This window comes from Podarcis bocagei, assembly GCF_964188305.1.
Source record: "Podarcis bocagei genome assembly, chromosome: 6".
NCBI lineage: Eukaryota > Metazoa > Chordata > Lepidosauria > Squamata > Lacertidae > Podarcis > Podarcis bocagei.
The window spans coordinates 52,589,460-52,609,192 of NC_138130.1; the positions used below are offsets into that span (position 1 = coordinate 52,589,460).

The window sequence follows — 19,733 nt, forward strand, 5'->3', positions numbered from 1 at the left end:
CTTATGCCCAGCACTGCAGGTTACAAACTGAAAAGGAACTTTACACAATACAATACAATATATAAAAATTTTAACAGAATGTTGTATTAAGATTTATCGATGCTTTATTACTCAATCCCAAACCCTGCCTGCTTTTCATAGGCATGTACATTCCAGATGGTACAATCTATGGATGCTGTATTTCACAAGAAACTGAGAAGTCTGCTGATACTAGGAATCCTTCTCAGCTGAAAGGGTGAAGCATAATGGCCACAACTTTGTTACAAACCACCAACCAACAAGTAATGCCAACACCACCTAAAAATAAGAAATACATGCTGTAAGACACTAGTATTCTCGGTAACTAAAACATACATATTTAAACATGTAGGGACAAGAAATCAGATTCAGTAACAACACCAGTAGTTGCAGAAAACACTTGCATAAGGATATATCTATGAGATAACTATTGATTCAGAAGAATTATATAAAGCCCAGTACCACTAGTATGTGTAATCTGGAATCTATGCAAATGAAAGATGTGGTTAGGTGTGTGACTATGGGCATAATCCACTAAGTTCTTCCTTCTCCAATGTAAATTATGGAGTTACACAACAAACAGTGCTCTCACTGCATCTCTTATTCATTTTAACATGGTGAGCCAAGCATTATTAGCTTCTGCAACTATTCAGGAATCTGGGAAGGCAGAGGTGTGGCAATGCATTCAAAATCAACTCATGTATAATATTAAGATAGGAAAGATATATGAAATTCCTGGAAAAGCTTGAGAAGCATTAAAATAATATAGGCTTACCTGCCACTCCTGTTGGAAAAGCTACTAAACGTTCTAGTGGAGCTAGCCATTTGCTTGGAAGCACAGTAACTGGTTCAGAGTAATACTTCCAGATTAGTGAGATCATTAAGGCAGCCTGGAATTAAAACGATCGCTACATGATTATGCATGAAAACCTCAAAATAAAAGAGTTCTTGTTTACATCTAGCTGCGCAATCAGCATTTCTGATGCCTAGCAAGTGCTAGATGCCCATGTTATCCTTAAAAATAACCCACTGTTTAAAAAATCAATACAACTACCTTGGTTCTGGAACACCTTGTGACTCGAACATTTTGGCTTCCTAACACCGCAAACCTAGAAGTGAGTGTTCTGGTTTGTGAACGTTTTTTGGAAGCTGAATGTCCGACATGGCTTCCGCAGCTTCTGACTGAGTGCAGGCAGCTCCTGCAGCCAATCGGAAGCTGCGCCTTGGTTTTCGAACATTTTTGGAAGTTGAATGGACTTCTGTAACAGATTTCGTTCGAGAACCAAGGTACGACTGTACTGTGACCTCAAAGTCAGTGCCACACAAAGTGAGAACCCTGGCCCTCGCCCCATATGAGGAACACAGCCTCTTCTTGATTAGTCATCAGTTCTTGGCTTGCACTGTAACAGCTGGAAAGTCTGCATTTTCTATGCTGGACTATTCAGAGTGCATGGCACTGGACACAGCTTCATGTGATTGGTTGCCAGATGAAAAGGCAGAGCAAAGGAAAGCCTATGGCCTAATATTCACTCGGATGGTAAATCTGTGCTTGGACTATACATCTCTGGCGTATATGAGCGTATCACGTAACTGAATGCACCTTCATATAAAACAATACACACCAGAGAGAGTAAGTGTGTGTGCATGCGTATCACATAACTGAATGCTTCTTCATGCGAAACAATACCTGATTTGATATGTGCAGGGAATTTGTTTCCAAATATAAACATTGGATATTATGGCACATGGCTAAAGAATATTAATCAATTTTTATACCACCTGTCATCTGAAGATCCCAGGGCAGTCCACAACAGAAAAGTACAAAATGCAAACACAAAATCAAACAAAAACAGACCAATAACCCCCCTCCCATAAGCACAATTTAAAAGTCATGCAAAGTTAATCAGCTGAACCCTTGGTTGAAGAGAAACGTTTTTGACTGGCGCCTAAAGATATGTAATAAAGTCACCTAGGGAGAGCATTCCACAAAGGGAGAGCCACTGCAAAAAAGGCCCATTCACATGGTTAGCTTTGAAAGGCTTCCATATATAAACCAATTTTACTTACCTGCAAAATGTAGAATACAATATTTATTACCCACTTTATTTTGGCTAGTTGAGCTGTTCGTGTTTTCACTGTTAAAAGAAACAAGTATGATTTGCATTATTTACATTAATACGAGACATGATTTTACTTTCAACTGATAAAAATAACTTTTGTTTCCACTTTAAGGATGCTTGCTTCTTTAAAATTCAAATTCTAGAGGCTATGGGTGTATAATTAGAAATGAAAAATAAAAACTAGTCTCTGACACCTGTTTCCTTGCTTTTTTTCAAAAACATTTTCTAGTTCACAAAACATGGATATAGAAATATTAATAACATAACACTATCATTGCCTTGAAACTGACGTATCAGCAGATCCCTAAGCTTGCTGTATTTACGGTAATATGTTGTTGTTGTTTAGTTGTGTCCGACTCTTCGGGACCCCATGGACCAGAGCACGCCAGACACTCCTGTCTTCCACTGCCTCCCGCAGTTTGGTCAAACTCATGCTGGTAGCTTTGAGAACACTGTCCAACCATCTCGTCCTCTGTTGCCCCTTCTCCTTGTGCCCAACATCAATCTTTCCCAACATCAGGGTCTTTTGCAGGGAGTCTTCTCTTCTCATAAGGTGGCCAAAGTATTGGAGCCTCAGCTTCAGGATCTGTCCTTCCAGTGAGCACTCAGGGCTGATTTCCTTCAGAATGGATCGGTTTGATCTTCTTGCAGTCCATGGGACTCTCAAATTGTCTCCTCCAGCGCCATAATTCAAAAGCATCAATTCTTTGGCGATCAGCCTTCTTTATGGTCCAGCTTTCACTTCCATACATCACTACTGGGAAAACAATAGCTTTAACTATACGGACCTTTGTCGGCAAGGTGATGTCTCTGCTTTTTAAGATGCTGTCTAGGTTTGTCATCACTTTTCTCCCAAGAAGCAGGTGCCTTTTAATTTTGTGACTGCCGTCACCATCTGCAGTGATTATGGAGCCCAATAAAGGACTGTATTTTTCGCTCTATAGGACACACTTTTTCCCCTCCAAAAATGAAAGGGAAATGTGTGTGCATCCTATAGAGCGAATACAGGCTGTGCGGCTAAGCCCAAGGCCAGAACAGGGAGATGGAGCGCTGTGGAGTGCTCCGTCTCGCTGTTCTAGCTTGGGGTTAGCTGCGCAAAGCCTCTGCAGGGCAGTGGGGTGCCTTCACCTCGCCGCCCTGCAGAGGCTAGTAGGGCTGTCCCTGAAGCCTGAAGCCTTTCGAGCGCAGTGGGAACTTGCGCTGAGCTCCAAAGGCTTCAGGGATCTTTGAGGCTGGTGGTGGGGGAAAGCAGCGCTTCCCCCCACCGCCAGCTCCACAAGCTCGGGGGGCAGCAGGAAGGCGGCTTGCCGCCTTCGCGCTGCTCCCCGACCTGGTCTTTGAGGCTGGCGGAGGGGGAAAGCAGCGCTTCCCCCCACGCCAGCCCCAAAGAGCAGGTCAAAAGGAACCTGAAGCCTCCAGAGCCCAGAGGGAACTCCCGCCGCGCTCCAGAGGCTTCGGGTTCCCTTCACTGAAGCCTGGAGACTGAGATGGGTCAGTGCGCACCGACCCCTCTCGCTCTCCAGGCTTCCAAGGTAGCCACCTGAAGCCTCCGGAGCGCAGCGGGAATTCCTTGAACACACCTTGTTTTAGAGGGGAAGAACAAGAATTTTTCCCTCCCTGTTCTCCCCCTCCTATGGTCCGGTGCATCCTATAGAGCGAAAAATATGGTAAAATCTCTCACTGCCTCCATTTATTCCCCTTCTGTTTGCCAGGAGGTGATAGAACCAGCGGCTATGATCTTAGGGATTTTTTTTTATGTTGAGCTTCAGACCATATTTTGCGCTCTCCTCTTTCACCCTCATTAAAAGGTTCTTTAATTCCTCCTCACTTTCTGCCATCAAAGTTGTATCATCTGCATATCTGAGGTTGTTGATATTTCTTCCGGCAATCTTAATTCCGGCTTGGGATTCATCTAGCCCAGCCTTTCGCATGATGAATTCTGCATATAAGTTAAATAAGCAGGGAGACAATATACAGCCTTGTCGTACTCCTTTCCCAATTTTGAACCAATCAGTTGTTCCATATCCAGTTCTAACTGTAGCTTCTTGTCCCACATAGAGATTTCTCAGGAGACAGATGAGGTGATCAGGCACTCCCATTTCTTTAAGAACTTGCCATAGTTTGCTGTGGTTGACACAGTTTGTGATGACCAGCTTTTTATCTTGACAGAATTCTGTTAGCCTTTGCTAGCCTTTACCCTGCTTCATTTTGAACTCCAAGGCCAAACTTGCCAGTTGTTCCTTTTATCTGGCTCCCTACTTTAGCATTCCAATCCCCTACAATGAGAAGAACATCCTTATTTGGTGTCATTTCTAGAAGGTGTTGTAAGTCTTCATAGAAATGGTCAATTTCAGTTTCTTCAGCACCGGTTGCTGGTGCATAAACTTGGGATAACTGTGATGTTAAAAGGTCTGCCTTGGATTCGTATCGAGATCATTCTATCATTTTTGAGACTGCATCCCAATACAGCTTTTGATACTCTTTTGTTGACTATGAGGGCCACTCCATTTCTTCTATGGGAGTCTTGCCCACAATGGTAGATATGATCATCTGAACTGAATTCGCCCATTCCCGTCCATTTTAGTTCACTGATGCCCAGGATGTCAATATTTATTCTTGCAATCTCATTTTTGACCACTAGCTTACCTTTGTACATGGATCTTACATTCCAGGTTCCCATGCAATATTTTTCTTTACAGCATTGGACTTTCCTTTCACTTCCAGGCACATCCACAACTGAGCGACCTTTTGGCTTTGGCCCAGCCGCTTCATCAGCTCTGAATCTACTTGTACTTGTCCTCCACTCTTCCTCAGTAGCATGTTGGACACCTTCCGACCTGAGGGGCTCATTTTATATGCCTGCTGTTTTTGTCCATGAAGTTCTCTTGGCAGGGATACTGGAGTGGCTTACCGGTTCCTGCTCCAAGTGGATCACGTTTAGTCAAAACTCTCCACTGACCTGTCCGTCTTGGGTGGCCCTGCACAGCACGGCTCATAGCTTCTCTGAGTTATTCAAGCCCCTTTGCCATGACAAGGCAGTGATCCATGAAGGAGGTATTTAATATAGTCATGTTTTATATTATGCATGTTTTTTAAAAAAACATTTTTTAAAAAATACTGAGAACAGTACAAACAATCTAAAAATATTAAACAGAAGTGAAAGGTAGGCTAATGATGCAAATATAAATAGCAAGTATTTACCATGAGTCTTAAGTTTATCAGTCATTTTGTTAATCTTCCTTTCTAGTCGGGCATATCTAGCAAATTCATCCATCATACTAATGGTAGAAAGTTCTTGCTTCATGTTCTGAATTTCAGATCTCATTTGTGATTCCTGCTCAGCATCCTTTTGTAGCAATCTGGATATCTGACAAAGAGAAAGATGTCCAAACACCTGTTGATTCATCACTTTCCTCTTTTTTTAAAAAAGAAAATGAATTTATTTGTTCTAAAACATAGTTACTGCTTACTTCACTCTAAGCAGTCTTTTAGTCCCTCTCCTAAACAGCTTGATCCAAGTACACTTTGAAGCGTGGCCCAAGTTATTTAAGCTCAATGTTTTGTAAGCAGAGGCATCCTAGGCTGCCTTGTACCCTTGACTAGGAGTTACATCGGCACCCCATTCCCCCACACCCTGCCCTCATGGAACAGAAACTCAAAAAGGTTTTCTTTCATGCTCCGCCAGTGAACATTTCTAATAGTGTGCAGGCAGATGGACTCCTAGCCACTGTAAGGCAGAAAGGAGAGGGGTGATTTTTGTGCCCTTCCTGCAGGGTTTGTGCCCTTGATGGGGGCCAACCTAACCAACTACTAGGTCATAGAATCATAGAATCATAGAGTTGGAAGAGACCACAAGGGCCATCGAGTTCAACCCCCTAGGTATGTCCCTATTTGTAAGTTTATCGGAATTTTAAATGAAAAGCAATGAATAATTTCCTAGAAAGACCTTTGCTAGCAGTCTACCTCCTTCCCAACTCTTCAATATATCGATAGACTACATGGGACTGGCAGAAATGACTGGCAGAATCCGAAACCAGGGAAGAGAGACGGCGGAAGAAGATTGGAAGAAATTTAAGGACTATCTGGGGAAATATTATAAAATTAGTGAATGTTAGATTGATGTTGGACTGAATAAGGGGTTACCAGCTGTAATGATTAAGATAATTGGGGGGAAAAGAAGAAAGAAAGGTGTAAAATTAAGTGAAAATTAAGGGTGAGGATTTGCTGAATGAATAATTTGAATTGGAATACAAAAAGGGGAGGTATGAGGTCTGAGAAATAAGTTAAAAGAAAATAAGTGAATGAAATTATATGTGTTTTTAATTTTTGTATTTTTGTTTTTTGTCTTTTTTGTATAAACTTTGAAAAGTTAATAAATATTTTTTAAAAAAAAAAACAAAAAAACTCTTCAATATATCATGCTTGGAGCAGTGTCCAAACGCACAAAAGCTAAAGGCTGTGTTCTCAAACTCTGAACCTAAAGATGAATAAAGCTACTTAAAAAAAAAAAATAATACACCCCTACCAAGGGATGGGTGCATCTATTTCTGGTCTGCCACTTTTGATTGTTTCTCTTCCATAATTCTGTTCCATTTTTTACATTGATCCTCTTTTAAATAAGTGTTTTAATACTATGTTAAATTATGGGTATTTTCTCTCAAAGCATGCATACATTTAAACTGCTGAGAATTGTGTTGCAATTTGGCAGGGGCAGTGTGTCCTGTTTCACTGCTTGAGGCCAAATGGGAAGTACTGCCCTGCTGCTACCATACCTGCTGCTGCCAGATATTGCATGCTGTGCTGCTGCGAGGCGCCAATTTCAGGCAAGATTGCACCAATTCTGGGTGAGATTCACCCCAAATGGATGGAATCTTGCCCAAAATTGGTGGTGCTTCTCCACCAATGGCGGAAAAAGCAGGGCACGGGGGGGGGGGCGAGTTCGGTTGCTTGAGGCAGTGGCTTCACCCTGCCTAATGGCTGTGCTGGCTCTACAATTTGGAGAAAAGCAAAATTCACCAAATAGCTAGGAAGGTGGCAAGATATTTCCAATTGAAAGACATGCCTGCTGCATATTTTTTCCGCTGACTCCAAATCTGAACCTCACAGCCAAAGAATGTTCTGTTGTTATTATATTTATATTTATCCCACCTTTTCCCCAGTGTAGGAATCAAACAAGGCAGCTTGAAATACAGCTTCTATCCACAAGGCCGTTTTATTCCATACACTCTCTGCCCTGAAAGCCTCCAAGTGCAATCAATGTAAATGGCTCCGACAAGATGATCATCTGACCTCTTATTTTTTAAATAAAACAACAGAACAGCCACATCCATCACCTGGATAGCCTGCCTGCTACTCCAGAGTGACCTCGCTGCTTCCGTACTTGCGAGAACGAAAATGACTTAGGGTGGCATTGACGTTTCCTCAAAATAACCTATAGAAATTAATTGGCCTAACTTAAGACATGTTCATTAATTTCAATGGGTCTACTCAGAATAAAGCTCAGTGTGCACTAGGCCCACAGGGAGACTCCCGAGGAAAGATGGGCGATAAAGATCGGGCCGTCCCTAGCGATCTCGGCGGCTGGGCCGGGAGACGCTCCGCTCGACCCGCCCCGGCCGCCCCTTCGGCCCTCCCCTGAACTCGGGCCCCAGTTGGAAGGCGGCTGCCCTCCCCACCCAGGCAGAGCGAGGGAGGCGGATCGGGGCGCCGTCGCTATGGGAACCCAGCGGGCTGACGTCACTTACAATGGAGGAGCAAGAGGGCAGGAGGATTTTGAGGAGGTTACACAAGAACACGGAGCTCAACACGAGGAACCAGGCGCCGTCACCCGTCACGTCTCCCGTCTCCACTAGAACCTCCTCGTCCATGTCTCAGGCCGGACTGGACGTGGGGGGGGGGGCGGGCAAAGGGAGGGGAAAGGATTAGACACACGCGAGGAAGACGGAGAAAAGCGGTTGCCAGTCTCCCGCCTCCGCCAGAGAAGAATAATAGGGTGGGGGAGGGGGAGAAGGAACACTACAGAAAAGGCTCGGGCTCGCGGCCGCTTCTCAAACTGCGCAAGCGCACATCCTCCCTCTTCACCACCACCACCACCACCCCCGCCCCGTCGTTTGTGCCTCGCTGGATTTTTTTTTTTCGTAATAACAACCGCGGTCGCTGAGCTCACGCGCTCTTGTTATGTGTGCGCAGGCGCGCACATGTCACAGTTACTGTCACCCTCTTGCCGAGACAGCCTATCAAACCCGCCCAGGTGGAGGGGAGCAGCCCGCCTCCGCCTCAACGCATTGAAGTCGACGGGTCTCTCCTTATGGGTGGGACGGACTGTTGTGATTTAAAAAGAGGGCGCGCGAAGTGGGCTCGTCCAATAGGGACGCGCGCGCCTCGGAGCGGGGAGGGGGCGGTGCCGAGGAGAGCGAGCGTGCGTGCGCGCGCGTCTCCCCCCTCCCTTCCCATCCGGCTGGATCCTGTTGCGGTGCCGCTGGCGCTGCTGGGATGGTCGCGGGAGGAGAAGGGGGGTCAGACGGGCGGGCGGGCACACTCTTGGTCTGTGCGCAGGAGTGAGAGTCGGACTTCCCAGTGGGGCTGGAGTAAGAAGTGCCAGCCGCCGCCGCCACCGCTCCCGCCGCCCGACGATAGGGAACAAATAAAAGCACAAGGGAAAGCCGAGCGCCGTCGTTCGGCATCGCCGCTTACTCCGCCATGCCGAAGAGAAAGGTTGGCGACGGGCGCGCGCACACTTTAATGTGCGCCGAGAGCGCGTACTCCCTTCTCCCTCCCCGAGCTCCTTTACCCTTCTCCTTCCCCTTGTAAATGTAATATATTTATATATAAAAATATAGGCGAGCGGGCTGTCCTTTCATACTGGGAGGGGGGGTTTCTTTTTTTCTGCGACGACTTCGTCGTGAGGGCCCAGTTTTCGCGCTCCTATTCTAGAGGGGGGAGGGGGCGTGACGGTTGTAAATGGCCGCGAGGTTCGCCGAACTGTGGCCTGTAACGTCTCGCGTGCCCGTTCCGCTCGGGCAGCCGAGGAACGACCGTCGCGCAGGTTCAGGAACGTCTAGAACTTTTACGCAGACGTTGGTTAAGGATACGGCCTCAGGTTCGAATTCTCGACACAGCGGCGGGAAGGGGGGTCGTGTGCGCGGTGACGTCAGGGCCCCTGGACGGTGTAGAGCAGGCGTTAATGCGCATGCGATGTTTCGCTCTACCGCCCCCGTTCCTTTCTCATACTTTTATGTTCCATTGCAGGTGAACGCCGCTGAAGAAGAGGTAAGTAGGAAACATTTGTATGGTATTTTAAAGGATCCAGGAGGATTGTTAGTATTAAGCAGACCATTAATACTGTTTTCTTTTGCTTTGGTTTGCTGTAGCCAAAAAGGCGATCTGCACGCCTGTCTGCTGTAAGTATAGAATTGCATTGACTTCTTATTTACCCGTTATGTTTATTGTGAATATTAGAATCAAAACATAATAATTGTGTGGTGTTTCTCTTTCAGAAACCTGTCACTGCCAAAATTGAAACCAAACCAAAAAAGCCAGCTTCAAAGGTGAGAGGTTTTGGGGAGGGATACAAACAAGGTGTCTGAAATTCTTTTTGGAAGCTGGCTGAAGATATTATTTCAATGTAAAATGGAGCAATGTTACTACATCTCGGCAGCAGAAGCAGGAAACTACTTTGGGACACAAGTCATGATTGAAGTGTGGTCACCCTATGGGGCGCATTCCACTAATGGTGAGGTCAAGGGTGGAAGCTGGCATGGCAAAATTCATGCCCATCTGTCCCCCTGATACAATTCAAGGTTCGGTACTGGAAAGATAAAAGCTGGGGCTCCCAATTGTCCATATGCAGCTGAGGCTTGAACTTGACGTGTTTTCCTGCCGTGCTACTTTTGGGGGTTTGGATCCATTCAGGAATGATTAGGAGCTCCTAAACGTACCTGATGTCTGCCAAAAGTAGCATAGCAGGAAAAGGTGCCAAATTTAAGCTGTACTAAATTCAAGTCACAGCTGCAAAGGGATTTTCATTTGTTGTATTTGTACACCGTTTTTCCACAAACTGAATCATGCTCAAAGTGTCTTACAACAAAGAAATGGATGCATTTAAAGCAAGCAGTACAAAAACAATTTCTTAACAACAAATCAAAACAAAAACATAGTAACGTAAATTTATGTGATAGCTACCTAGTGTAGGATAGTGGTGAAGAGTTTTCTGATGAATTGTGCCTTGGTCATGAACTCACTAGCTGGGCTTGGCCAAACCAATACAGTACATTCTCATTCTTTCCCTCACCTTGGTAGCATGGGGATAATGTTGTACAGGGTTGTTACAAACATTGCTAGCATATTGCATGTTTAAAATGTTTCATATACCAAAGTGCTCCTTTTCACTGAAGGCTCTGAGGATACTTCTCTTGGTGGTTTCCCAGCTGTTTCCTCCCACCATTCCTCTCTAACCAGTCCATGCATCACCTGAAGCAACCATTTTGCTTCAGCTTCACTGAAAAGGGCAAGAACATCAGATTAATTTGGGTCTAAACTAACTGTTTTATGAACTCAGTTGCTGGTTTATTTGAACAAATAAATAATAAATCTACAGTTTAAGAAAATAAAGTATTTTTTTTGGGGGGGGAGAATCCTTATCCAAAGTATCTAATATCAGTTTACACAGGAAAATGTAGGGCGGTATCCAATGCTGGGCGAGACCTATTTTAGTATTCCATATAGACCAGTGGTGGCCAAACTTGGCCCTCCAGCTGTTTTTGGGCTAAAATTCCCATCATCCCTAGCCAACAGGACCAGTGGTCAGGGATGGTGAGAATTGTAGTCCCAAAACAGCTGGAGGGCCAAGTTTGGCCACCACTGATACAGACTGATTGTAGTACAAACCTTGGAATAACTAAGAACAGCCAGATATGCTCTCACCATGCTAACAGCTTCATTTTCCAATGAATGATGCTTTGCACCATGCATAGAAATATATGCAGTGAGTCCTGGTAATGTGCTAAGACAACATTGCACTAAAAGAGCACTCTTTGGGGCTAGATGCATATATGTGAGCCAGCATAGCATTCCTAGCACCTTAGATCTTTCCAAACATGTTTTAATCTGATTAAGACCAGTGCTTTTTCTGGGACTACTCAAGGTACACAGTAGTGGCACCTTTTTTGTCCTGGAAGAAAAGCAGTGATTAAGACCACAAATCTTCACATTCTGATGAATGCGTTATTTTAAAAGACTAAATGCTGATTGTCTTATTTCATTGCAGGATAAGCCTGAGGAAAAGAAAGCCCCAGCGAAAGGGAAAAAGGGACCAAAAGGTAAACAGGCTGAAGAGATTAACAATGAGGAAGTAAAGGATAACTTGCCTGCGGAAAATGGAGAAGCAAAGAGTGATGAGGTAAATTTTATGGCTTTGTTGTGTATTCTATAGTTGTCTGGTTTAAATTCAAAATGGCTGTTTTGACTTAACTGGCAGAGAGAACGTCCCAGCATTGCCTTGTATGGATGTTGCATGAGGACACTTAAAACAAATTTAATATCCCTTTCCACTATCCCAGAGAAAATATTTATATTGGTAAAGGATGCTAATGAGGTAGGAAGAAGTGGAGGAGGAGTTGGCATTGGGTTTCATGCCTCTGTATACCTGTTTCTGGAAATTGCAAGTGGGGAAAGTGCTGTTGCACTCTGGTTCCACTTGCGGGCTTCTCATAGGCATTTGGTTTGCTACCATGAGAATAGGCTGCTGGTCTAGATGAGTCTTTAGCCTGATTCAGCAGGGATTTTCTTACTCTGGGTTGCTATGCATTTTAGTAAATTCTTTCATCCTCCACTAGCATCTTTCAGTAGTCACACGAGTGGATCTGGCATTTTTTTACGACTAATATTCCCAGTCCAGGCTCTTGCCATCCTGGATGATCGGGCCACTGTAGATCAATCAGTTCACCAAACATATGGCGAGTGTTATAATGAGTTTCCATTCTACATTGAATTTGTATATCATTTCAAAAGTAAGCATATACTTAACAAGATGTTTTATTTCTAAACTAGTCAGAAACATCATTGTTATGAAACACACAACTATTTCAAGTCCTTGAATTTAAAGTTACTCTGTGCCAACTGAAATGAAGCCTAGGGACAAGCATTAACCTAACTTTTAAGTATAAGTTTGAGTATTTGGAAAGTTCATCGTGCATTACAAAGTTCTGCACGGAATTTGTATTGTCCAGTAATTTTATGAGTAAATGTATTCTTTGTTAATCACAATATAATCTTTTAGCAGGATATGAGTGCAGAATGAGTATCTTTGATGTGACTATATCATAAGAAAGCTTGATGGATTTTTAGTGAAATTAGTATGGAAAGCAGTACTGAACATTCCTGAAAATCCACAGAAACAGAATAAGATAACTCAAACTACGGCTGTAAACTGAAATACCATAATGGAGTATGAGGTTCATCAATGTGGGGCTATGTGTTCAATATTTGACTGTAGATAGACCATTAAAAGCAATGTTTTTCTACTTGTGGATTGTATATATTAATCCTTTGTGGCCAGTCACTCTCAAATTGGTTGATAAAAATGTTTTGGCTCTGTAATAGCAAACAAAAATTATGTTGATCCTAACTTTCATGTTTAGAATACCAAATAGCTTTTAAAACAATGTTTTAATAGTCCTTGGGTTTGAACTTTGAAACATATATGTATCACCATTGTTACGTTAAACTTTTTTCTTTTTTCAGGCCCCAGTATCTGATGCAGCAGGAGAAAAAGAAGCAAAATCTGAGTAACATCTTGTACAAAGTCTCTTAATCAGTGGTTTGTTTGCCACCATCTTGTACAATTCAGAGGAATATTTTTATCAACTATTTTGTAAATGCAAGTTTTTTAGTGGTTTTAGAAAAGACATTTTTTTAAGCATGAGGGGATCCCTCCCTCAATATCCCATTTAACGTAGTTTTGAGTGTAAATGCTTTGTTTTTAAAAGGTAAAAATCATGTACTGGTTGTCTCTCTATATAACCAGCAATTAATGGAATGTTAGATTAAGGAGAAATTTCAAAATATTGATTACTTACAGTGCTATCCTATACATGTTTACTTAGAACTAAATCCCACTGGTTTCAGTGGTACTTATTCTTTAATAAGTGTGCATAGGATTGCAGCCTTAACATTCCAGAGGCCAGGGTGGGCAACTTGCAATTTACATGTGGCCCTTTAAAGCTATTTTTATGCAGGACTTCAGTTACTTTAAATTTAGCTTTGTTTCCTTAAATTTTTAGCCTTTACAAATAAATTTGAATATATGATGGAAAGATATGCCCAGCATATGCCAGTATCGTCCCCAGAGGCAAACAAGTTGCTCACACCTGCTGTATACTGTGGGATGGTTTTTGTAATTGTTAAAAGAAGCATAGCACAGATAAAACGTTGACATGGTGACAAGTAGGAAAATGTCTTTACACTTAACACGTATCCCCCTCAATTTGTCATCAGTAGAATGCTTCCTCAGAAAACCCAACTTGTTCCCTGGTGTTGGATCTCCCAAATTTGTTTTATCTGTGACAAGAATTATTTTTGGTAGTGGTAGTTTATTTTTTCAACAGCTTTGTAACGTGTTGTGAACGGTTGGAAATCTGGGTGTGTAGTGTGTGTGGTGTTCAATTACTGAGTAGATAAAATTTCTGGTTAAGCAGACATGACTTTCACATGACAGTATTTGAGACACTGGTACTTTTCTACTTTGAATTAATGGTCTATCAAAGAAGTCATAATTGTCAGATGACTGGTTTACATTCAAATTATTGGAAGAAGAATCAGTACAAATAGTTAATGTCTGTGGTTCATCAAACAAGATCCAATAAAATATTGGTCATAAACATTTTGTGTGTGTTTCTCTTCAGCTTGACTGAAAATTAACTGGGATGTAGATTTTTAAAAACAAGCAAACATGCATTTGTATTCCTATAACATAAGCTTTCACTTTAGTGAATGAAATTTCAGTAATCTATGGTTTTATAGCCATCCCCAGTATCTGTTGTGTGGCAGCTTAGGTATTATACGCAATGTTTCCAGCCTCTTTTTGCATGGAAGGAGAGTTGGAAAGATAAAGTAATGAAGAAACTCCATTGATGAAGCACACAAAAGTAAAGGTGGTCCTTAACCTTTGCTTATCTTTGTTTGACTCATGAGCACAGCATTGCTGAAAATTTGTTAGCAGCAGGCTCTTCTAAGAAGTGAAATTCACGTGACGACAAACTTGAAAACTCTCAATGGTAGAAACGTGCCTATATTCCCCTTTATTTATATCTCCTCTCTTTATAGTCCAAATAAGACTCTGAACAACTACTGAGATCAATAAGACATTCTGTACCCTCAGGTTTACAATCTAAATCAACACAAAGGAAAAAGGGAGGGGGGAGCAAACATCACAGTTTTAACAATTTCTAAAAGTAAGTCCTATTCAGTAAATCAAAGGGACTTCTTCCCAGATAAGTGGTGTTAGGATTGCAACCTAAGGCACTAGTTCTTATATGAACAGCAAAAATGAAAATGGGTGTCCCCCCCTGAGCTGATGGGTTTTCTTGGTTTCCTAATCTCTTCTGATGAAATGGCTGCTGCCTGACAGGTGACATTTAATGGAGTGGTAAGCCTGATGGAGCTAGATTCTCAGAGCTTTAGTAAGCACTGTATAGTTTTGCCATTATGTGAAGTTATCAGAATCCAAACAAATAGCACACACTTTGGAACACTTAATACTCTACTGAAAACTTTTTCAGTAAGACAGGATCAGTGGCACAGAAAGCATAGCTGCTATTGAAATAATATGTGAAGGAGAATGTTTGCCCTGTAAAACTTATAGGTAAGGAGAACAGATGAATACAGGCTTGTTTTTAATATCCTGACATAGAAGCACTCTGAGTCTTCTGTCCACCATAGAGATAGTTTTTTATCAGTTGGATAGGGGGAGGGGGTTTGTAAAGAGATCCAGCATATCTTAACAAGCATAGATAGTGACACATTGTCTGAAGAACAAGCCTTTAAAGCCAAGACTTGCCAAAATGTCTCCATTTTAAATGTGGGTTTGGCAAGGTATCTAGTATAGAGCAGCCTCACACCCTGATAATTCATGAGAAATTGGTGCAAGCAGTTACCGTATTTTTCACTCTATAACACGCACCCGACCATAACACGTACGTAGTTTTTAGAGAAGGAAAATCCGTAGGCATGCTACCTGTAGGCATTCCCTCCATAACACGCACAGACATTTCCCCTTACTTTCTAGGAGGAAAAAAGTGAGTGTTATGGTGCAAAAAATACGGTAAATATTTCCACAGAAACTTGTTGAGGCACACATCCAACTTGAATGATACCAACTTCCATCAAGACCTATTGCAAGATATGAGTTCACTTTTGCAATCAGTGAGGCATCTGGAGGCTTCTACTACAATAGGTTATTAGAATATGAGTAGTCAGGGACTGTGTCCCTCAGGAAGCTTTAGCACATGCAGAAAGGAGCTTCAAGCAGCTTGGCTAGAAGCCAAGTCTTACAGAATCTTGTCTTAGAATCACATTTGAAACCATCATGTCTTGGAAAAAATGGGGAACACCATGGGAAAGCCTACGTGAACATGGCACAAAGTCAGCCAGTCCAAGGAGATAGAAGATCCATCAGGTGAAATACACTTCTGCTCTAGATGGAGCACTGGGGGGGGGGGGTTTGATTGTCAAACAATGGAGGTGACAATAGCTTCCACTGGTGTGGTTCCCCCTCCTTCAAGGCTTTCCTGAAGGTTCCAGGTGCTCTCCTCCCTCCCCCCCCCGAACCATTCTTTGCTTTCCTGTCAATTTATAGTCTGCATAGTTCAAAAGGAAGGCAGAAGTGACCCTGATTATGGCCAATAAGGGTCAAAGACTTTCCTCAGCATACTGTGAAACTACTGAAGTCAGTACCACAGGCTTTCTTCCTCTGGACCTCTTCTATACTCAATTTGCTTGTCACTTTGAAATTCTTAAACCTTTATTGACATATACACAAGATTCCAATAGGGTTCGGTACAATAAAATCACTCCTCAAAACCTGCATCTTACACTTAAGTTAATGTACAACATTCATGAATCCTCACTGCGTGTTGCAGAAACCTGGCTACTATCTCCATCTTATCCCCATCCTGATTAAATGTAAGGAAGGCTACTGTACATTTGTCTGAATGCCACTCCCTAGGGCCCAGAACAACCAATTGGTAAGCCTAGGGTAGATCAAATAGATACCAAAGGCAGTGCAAAAGAACGTGTGGCTGATTCAATTTGTCTTATGTCCACAGGGGCTCAGAGTATTTTCAGGAATCTAGTAGTGTGGGATTTGTGAGGACCTCGGCAGCTACAGGGGCGTTGCGGTTAAGGAGATGCTGGTGATGTTCTTTCCAGCACAATGCAATAGCTTGTTTATCTTTTAAATATACTATATGTCACAAAATATCAAAATAACCAACAACAATGCTAGAAACATAACATACAGCTTAACTTGGCAGTAGCTACAAACTACACATAAGCTTACTGAAATTAGAGTCCTCATACAAGACCAAGTCTTGATTGTGTATTCTAGAGCTGCAGTACTGAATAATGTTTCTCCATACAGGCTATAACCTTCTCTGTCAATGGATGGTTATTAATTTAGGCCTGCCTTGCAAAATAAATTTTCATAAATTACAAGCCCACAAAAGTTGTTATTAGTCATCCTGCCTGTACAGGCCTATTCATGGTGTGTTACCTTATTTTATTTAATTTCTGAATCTCCTAAATTATTGAAGCAATTTCACAAGAAAGAATAAGGCAATATGAACATCCACAATAAAAGATATAAAACAATTTCGTTTATCAAAATGTTTTCAAATTCAATATAGATACCAACTGGGATGAAAATCACTTAAGTGACTTGTTGAAAGATGGAGGTTTTCAACAGGCACTGAAAAGTATATGCCTGGTATGTAATGGGTATTCCAAGGGGTAGGTGCCACTATGCTAAATGCCCAATTCCTACAAAACCAACCTCCTGATGAGGTATCTAAATGAGGCCCTCTAGTGTGGTTGGGTATATAAGATGTGATCTTTTAGGTATCCTGGTGCCAAGCTGTGTAGGGCTTTTGTACACCAATGCAAAACTAGAATATTAATAGGTCCCACCCATGCAACCTTTTTACACATTCATTTGCAACAAAACAGGAAGTATTATCGAGTTTTCCATTTTGCCTGAACCAGGAAACCATGGTAAGCAGCTTCAGAACAAGCCAGGATATGAACCCAACTTCAAATCATAGATTTAATGATAATAATTAAGTGTCCTGTTTCTATTTTCTGATTAGTTTAAATCAAATTAGTAAGTTAAAATACCTCCCCAAAGCGTCCCTGGATGGCAAGAAAATCTTTCGAATGACTTGCCAGCTGCACTGCGTGTGGAACCTTTGTAAACTACCTCAGTTAATTATCTTAATTGGTCCAGCACCACAAGTTGTATTTAGGTTAATTACCATTCTCATCTTCACACTTTAATCACTGATAATAATAGATTTTTTAGCCTGGATTGTTTTATATACATATTGTGATAAATTGTTGGTTTGGAACAAGTCGTGGAATGGCTTCTCATTGTTTATATTTTGGTACCAGGTATACAAGCATCTTTTTGCGCCAGCCTGGGTGGTAGATGAGAACTGAATATCTTCCCATTGTAGTTGTAGGTTTCTTTTGATTCTGTTTCATTTATAGTCTAGCAATGTTTATGTATTCCATGATTTGAACTGGGAAGGGTGAAAATAAAAAACTTTGTGACATAGTAAGCTTCCTGCTTAGAAGGCTTTCCCTATCTGATTTCACTTCTTACTACTGGACAGGGAGTAGATATTTAAGATACTCTTTTAGGCAGCAACTTATGACATCTTAACTAAATAATCCTCTATGGTGTTAGATATAGGCTTAAATGGACCCCACTCGTTTGTGTGTCATGATGGGCAATACTAATTCCGTAACCAGCTTTATCATTTCTTCTTGTGAATGTAACTTCTAATGCCGGCCTTGGTTTGGTTTTCATGTGTTTGTCTTATGAAGTTCAATTTTATTATTTGGGTTATATGGATAACATTCAAGAAAGATTCTGAAAGAAACCAAACAAAGGGTGGGAAACCACATGCTCCAACTAGGCAAAACACTTACAATGCCCCTACCAAATAACACAGGCAAGTAAAAAAATCAGGCAACAACCCCCCTCCAAAACATGAATTAACATTTTTTAACAATACAGGCAGGGGTGCTAGTATCTGAGGCAGCCACAGTGCCAACAGACATGACGCTGGGAACTCTGAGTCCAGAACAAGAGCACAACCATATACAAGTTGCCATTGGCCCTTATTTAAGGTTGTAATGCTGCGCATGCTTACTATTACTAGGAAGTCTTATTGAATAGAGTGTGATTTTGGGGAAAATATATAGGATCAGACTGCGCTGAGTTAAAAAACAATACTAGTAGTAGGGATAATTCCCGAGAACCATCCGAAAAGCCCTATCAAGAAGTGTACTTGTGTTGTTTTTATGTAGTACAGGCTTTTGAAGAGTAAGTAATATTTTCCGTGAACCGCCCTGAGACCTCCGGGTATAGGGGGGTATATAAATTCAATTAATAATAGTGATGGATTGTACCCAAAGAACTAGGGCCAATGGAACTTTTAAATTCCAGAACGTCAATCCCATACCTTTCCCCCTCTTCTTTACACATTTCCAATGAATTATTTGTTCTTTACTTGGTGTTTTTTTTAATGTGTTACTGGTTTTTTTTTTATGATCTGCTTTGACAAGGCAGCACACAAAGGATTCAAATAAGGCTGCAATCCCATGCGTGTTTACGTGAGAAAGTCTAAAATAATGGGACTTCACACTAAACTGAGGCACTCCCCAAACGCTCCTTTTATTTAGGGAAGCGCCAACCTTTTCCCCTTGGAAAAGAACAGCCAGTCCACCATTAGCGTTTGTTTTGTAACCGATCCGCACTCTTCCTCGCTTAATTGCAGTCCTAGAAACATTTGCCTGGGAATTAATGAACAAAACTCTCCTTAACAAAGGGCGACTTATCTCCATACGTAAACCTGCCTACTGATTTTCGGCCGGACATTGTGAAAGACCCTGACCAGAAAAGACATATAGGGCGAACCAGAGGAGAAAACCTTGATAGATTCGCAGGGGATTATCTGTATGAAAATGGCGCATTGTTTTTCCGGAAGAAGGTGCCTCTGGCAGCGCCGTCCTACATGTCTCTGGAAGTAAGTCCCACGGCACGTACGGACTTACTTCCAAGTAAGCATGAATAGGCTGGCGCTGCAGGAGGCAGCCAAGCGAGCGCTCTCACTTCCCTACGAGGGGCGGGAGGAGCCCTTCGCCGCTCGCTCCCATCCCTCCCCACTTTAATTCTCCACGAAGCCTCATCTCCAACTGCCAAGTCGAAAATGGCCGCATCTCCTTCCGCGCTCAGCCACCACAGCCTTTCACCACCACCCTGTCCTCACGTAAAGCAACCTCTTTACTACACAATGAGTGGCGTTTCATAAGCTTTCG

At 42.3% G+C, this 19,733-nt stretch overlaps 2 protein-coding genes across 2 annotated transcripts; one reads left to right on the forward strand and one right to left on the reverse strand.

Annotated features, from left to right (window-relative positions):
- Positions 1–64: 64 nt before the first annotated feature.
- On the reverse strand, positions 65–8,479 carry GET1 (guided entry of tail-anchored proteins factor 1). The gene is made up of 5 exons (XM_081198834.1): positions 7,883–8,479; positions 5,340–5,505; positions 2,086–2,153; positions 794–908; positions 65–297 (listed from the first exon to the last, which is right to left on the reverse strand). Exons 1-5 carry the CDS (start codon positions 8,003–8,005, stop codon positions 224–226), a joined length of 546 nt encoding a protein of 181 aa, XP_081054960.1. The 5' UTR covers positions 8,006–8,479; the 3' UTR covers positions 65–223.
- Positions 8,480–8,646: 167 nt separating this feature from the next.
- HMGN1 (high mobility group nucleosome binding domain 1) lies at positions 8,647–14,016 on the forward strand. Its single transcript, XM_081198841.1, has 6 exons — positions 8,647–8,852; positions 9,387–9,407; positions 9,509–9,538; positions 9,635–9,685; positions 11,404–11,535; positions 12,879–14,016. Exons 1-6 carry the CDS (start codon positions 8,838–8,840, stop codon positions 12,924–12,926), a joined length of 297 nt encoding a protein of 98 aa, XP_081054967.1. The 5' UTR covers positions 8,647–8,837; the 3' UTR covers positions 12,927–14,016.
- Positions 14,017–19,733: the final 5,717 nt, after the last annotated feature.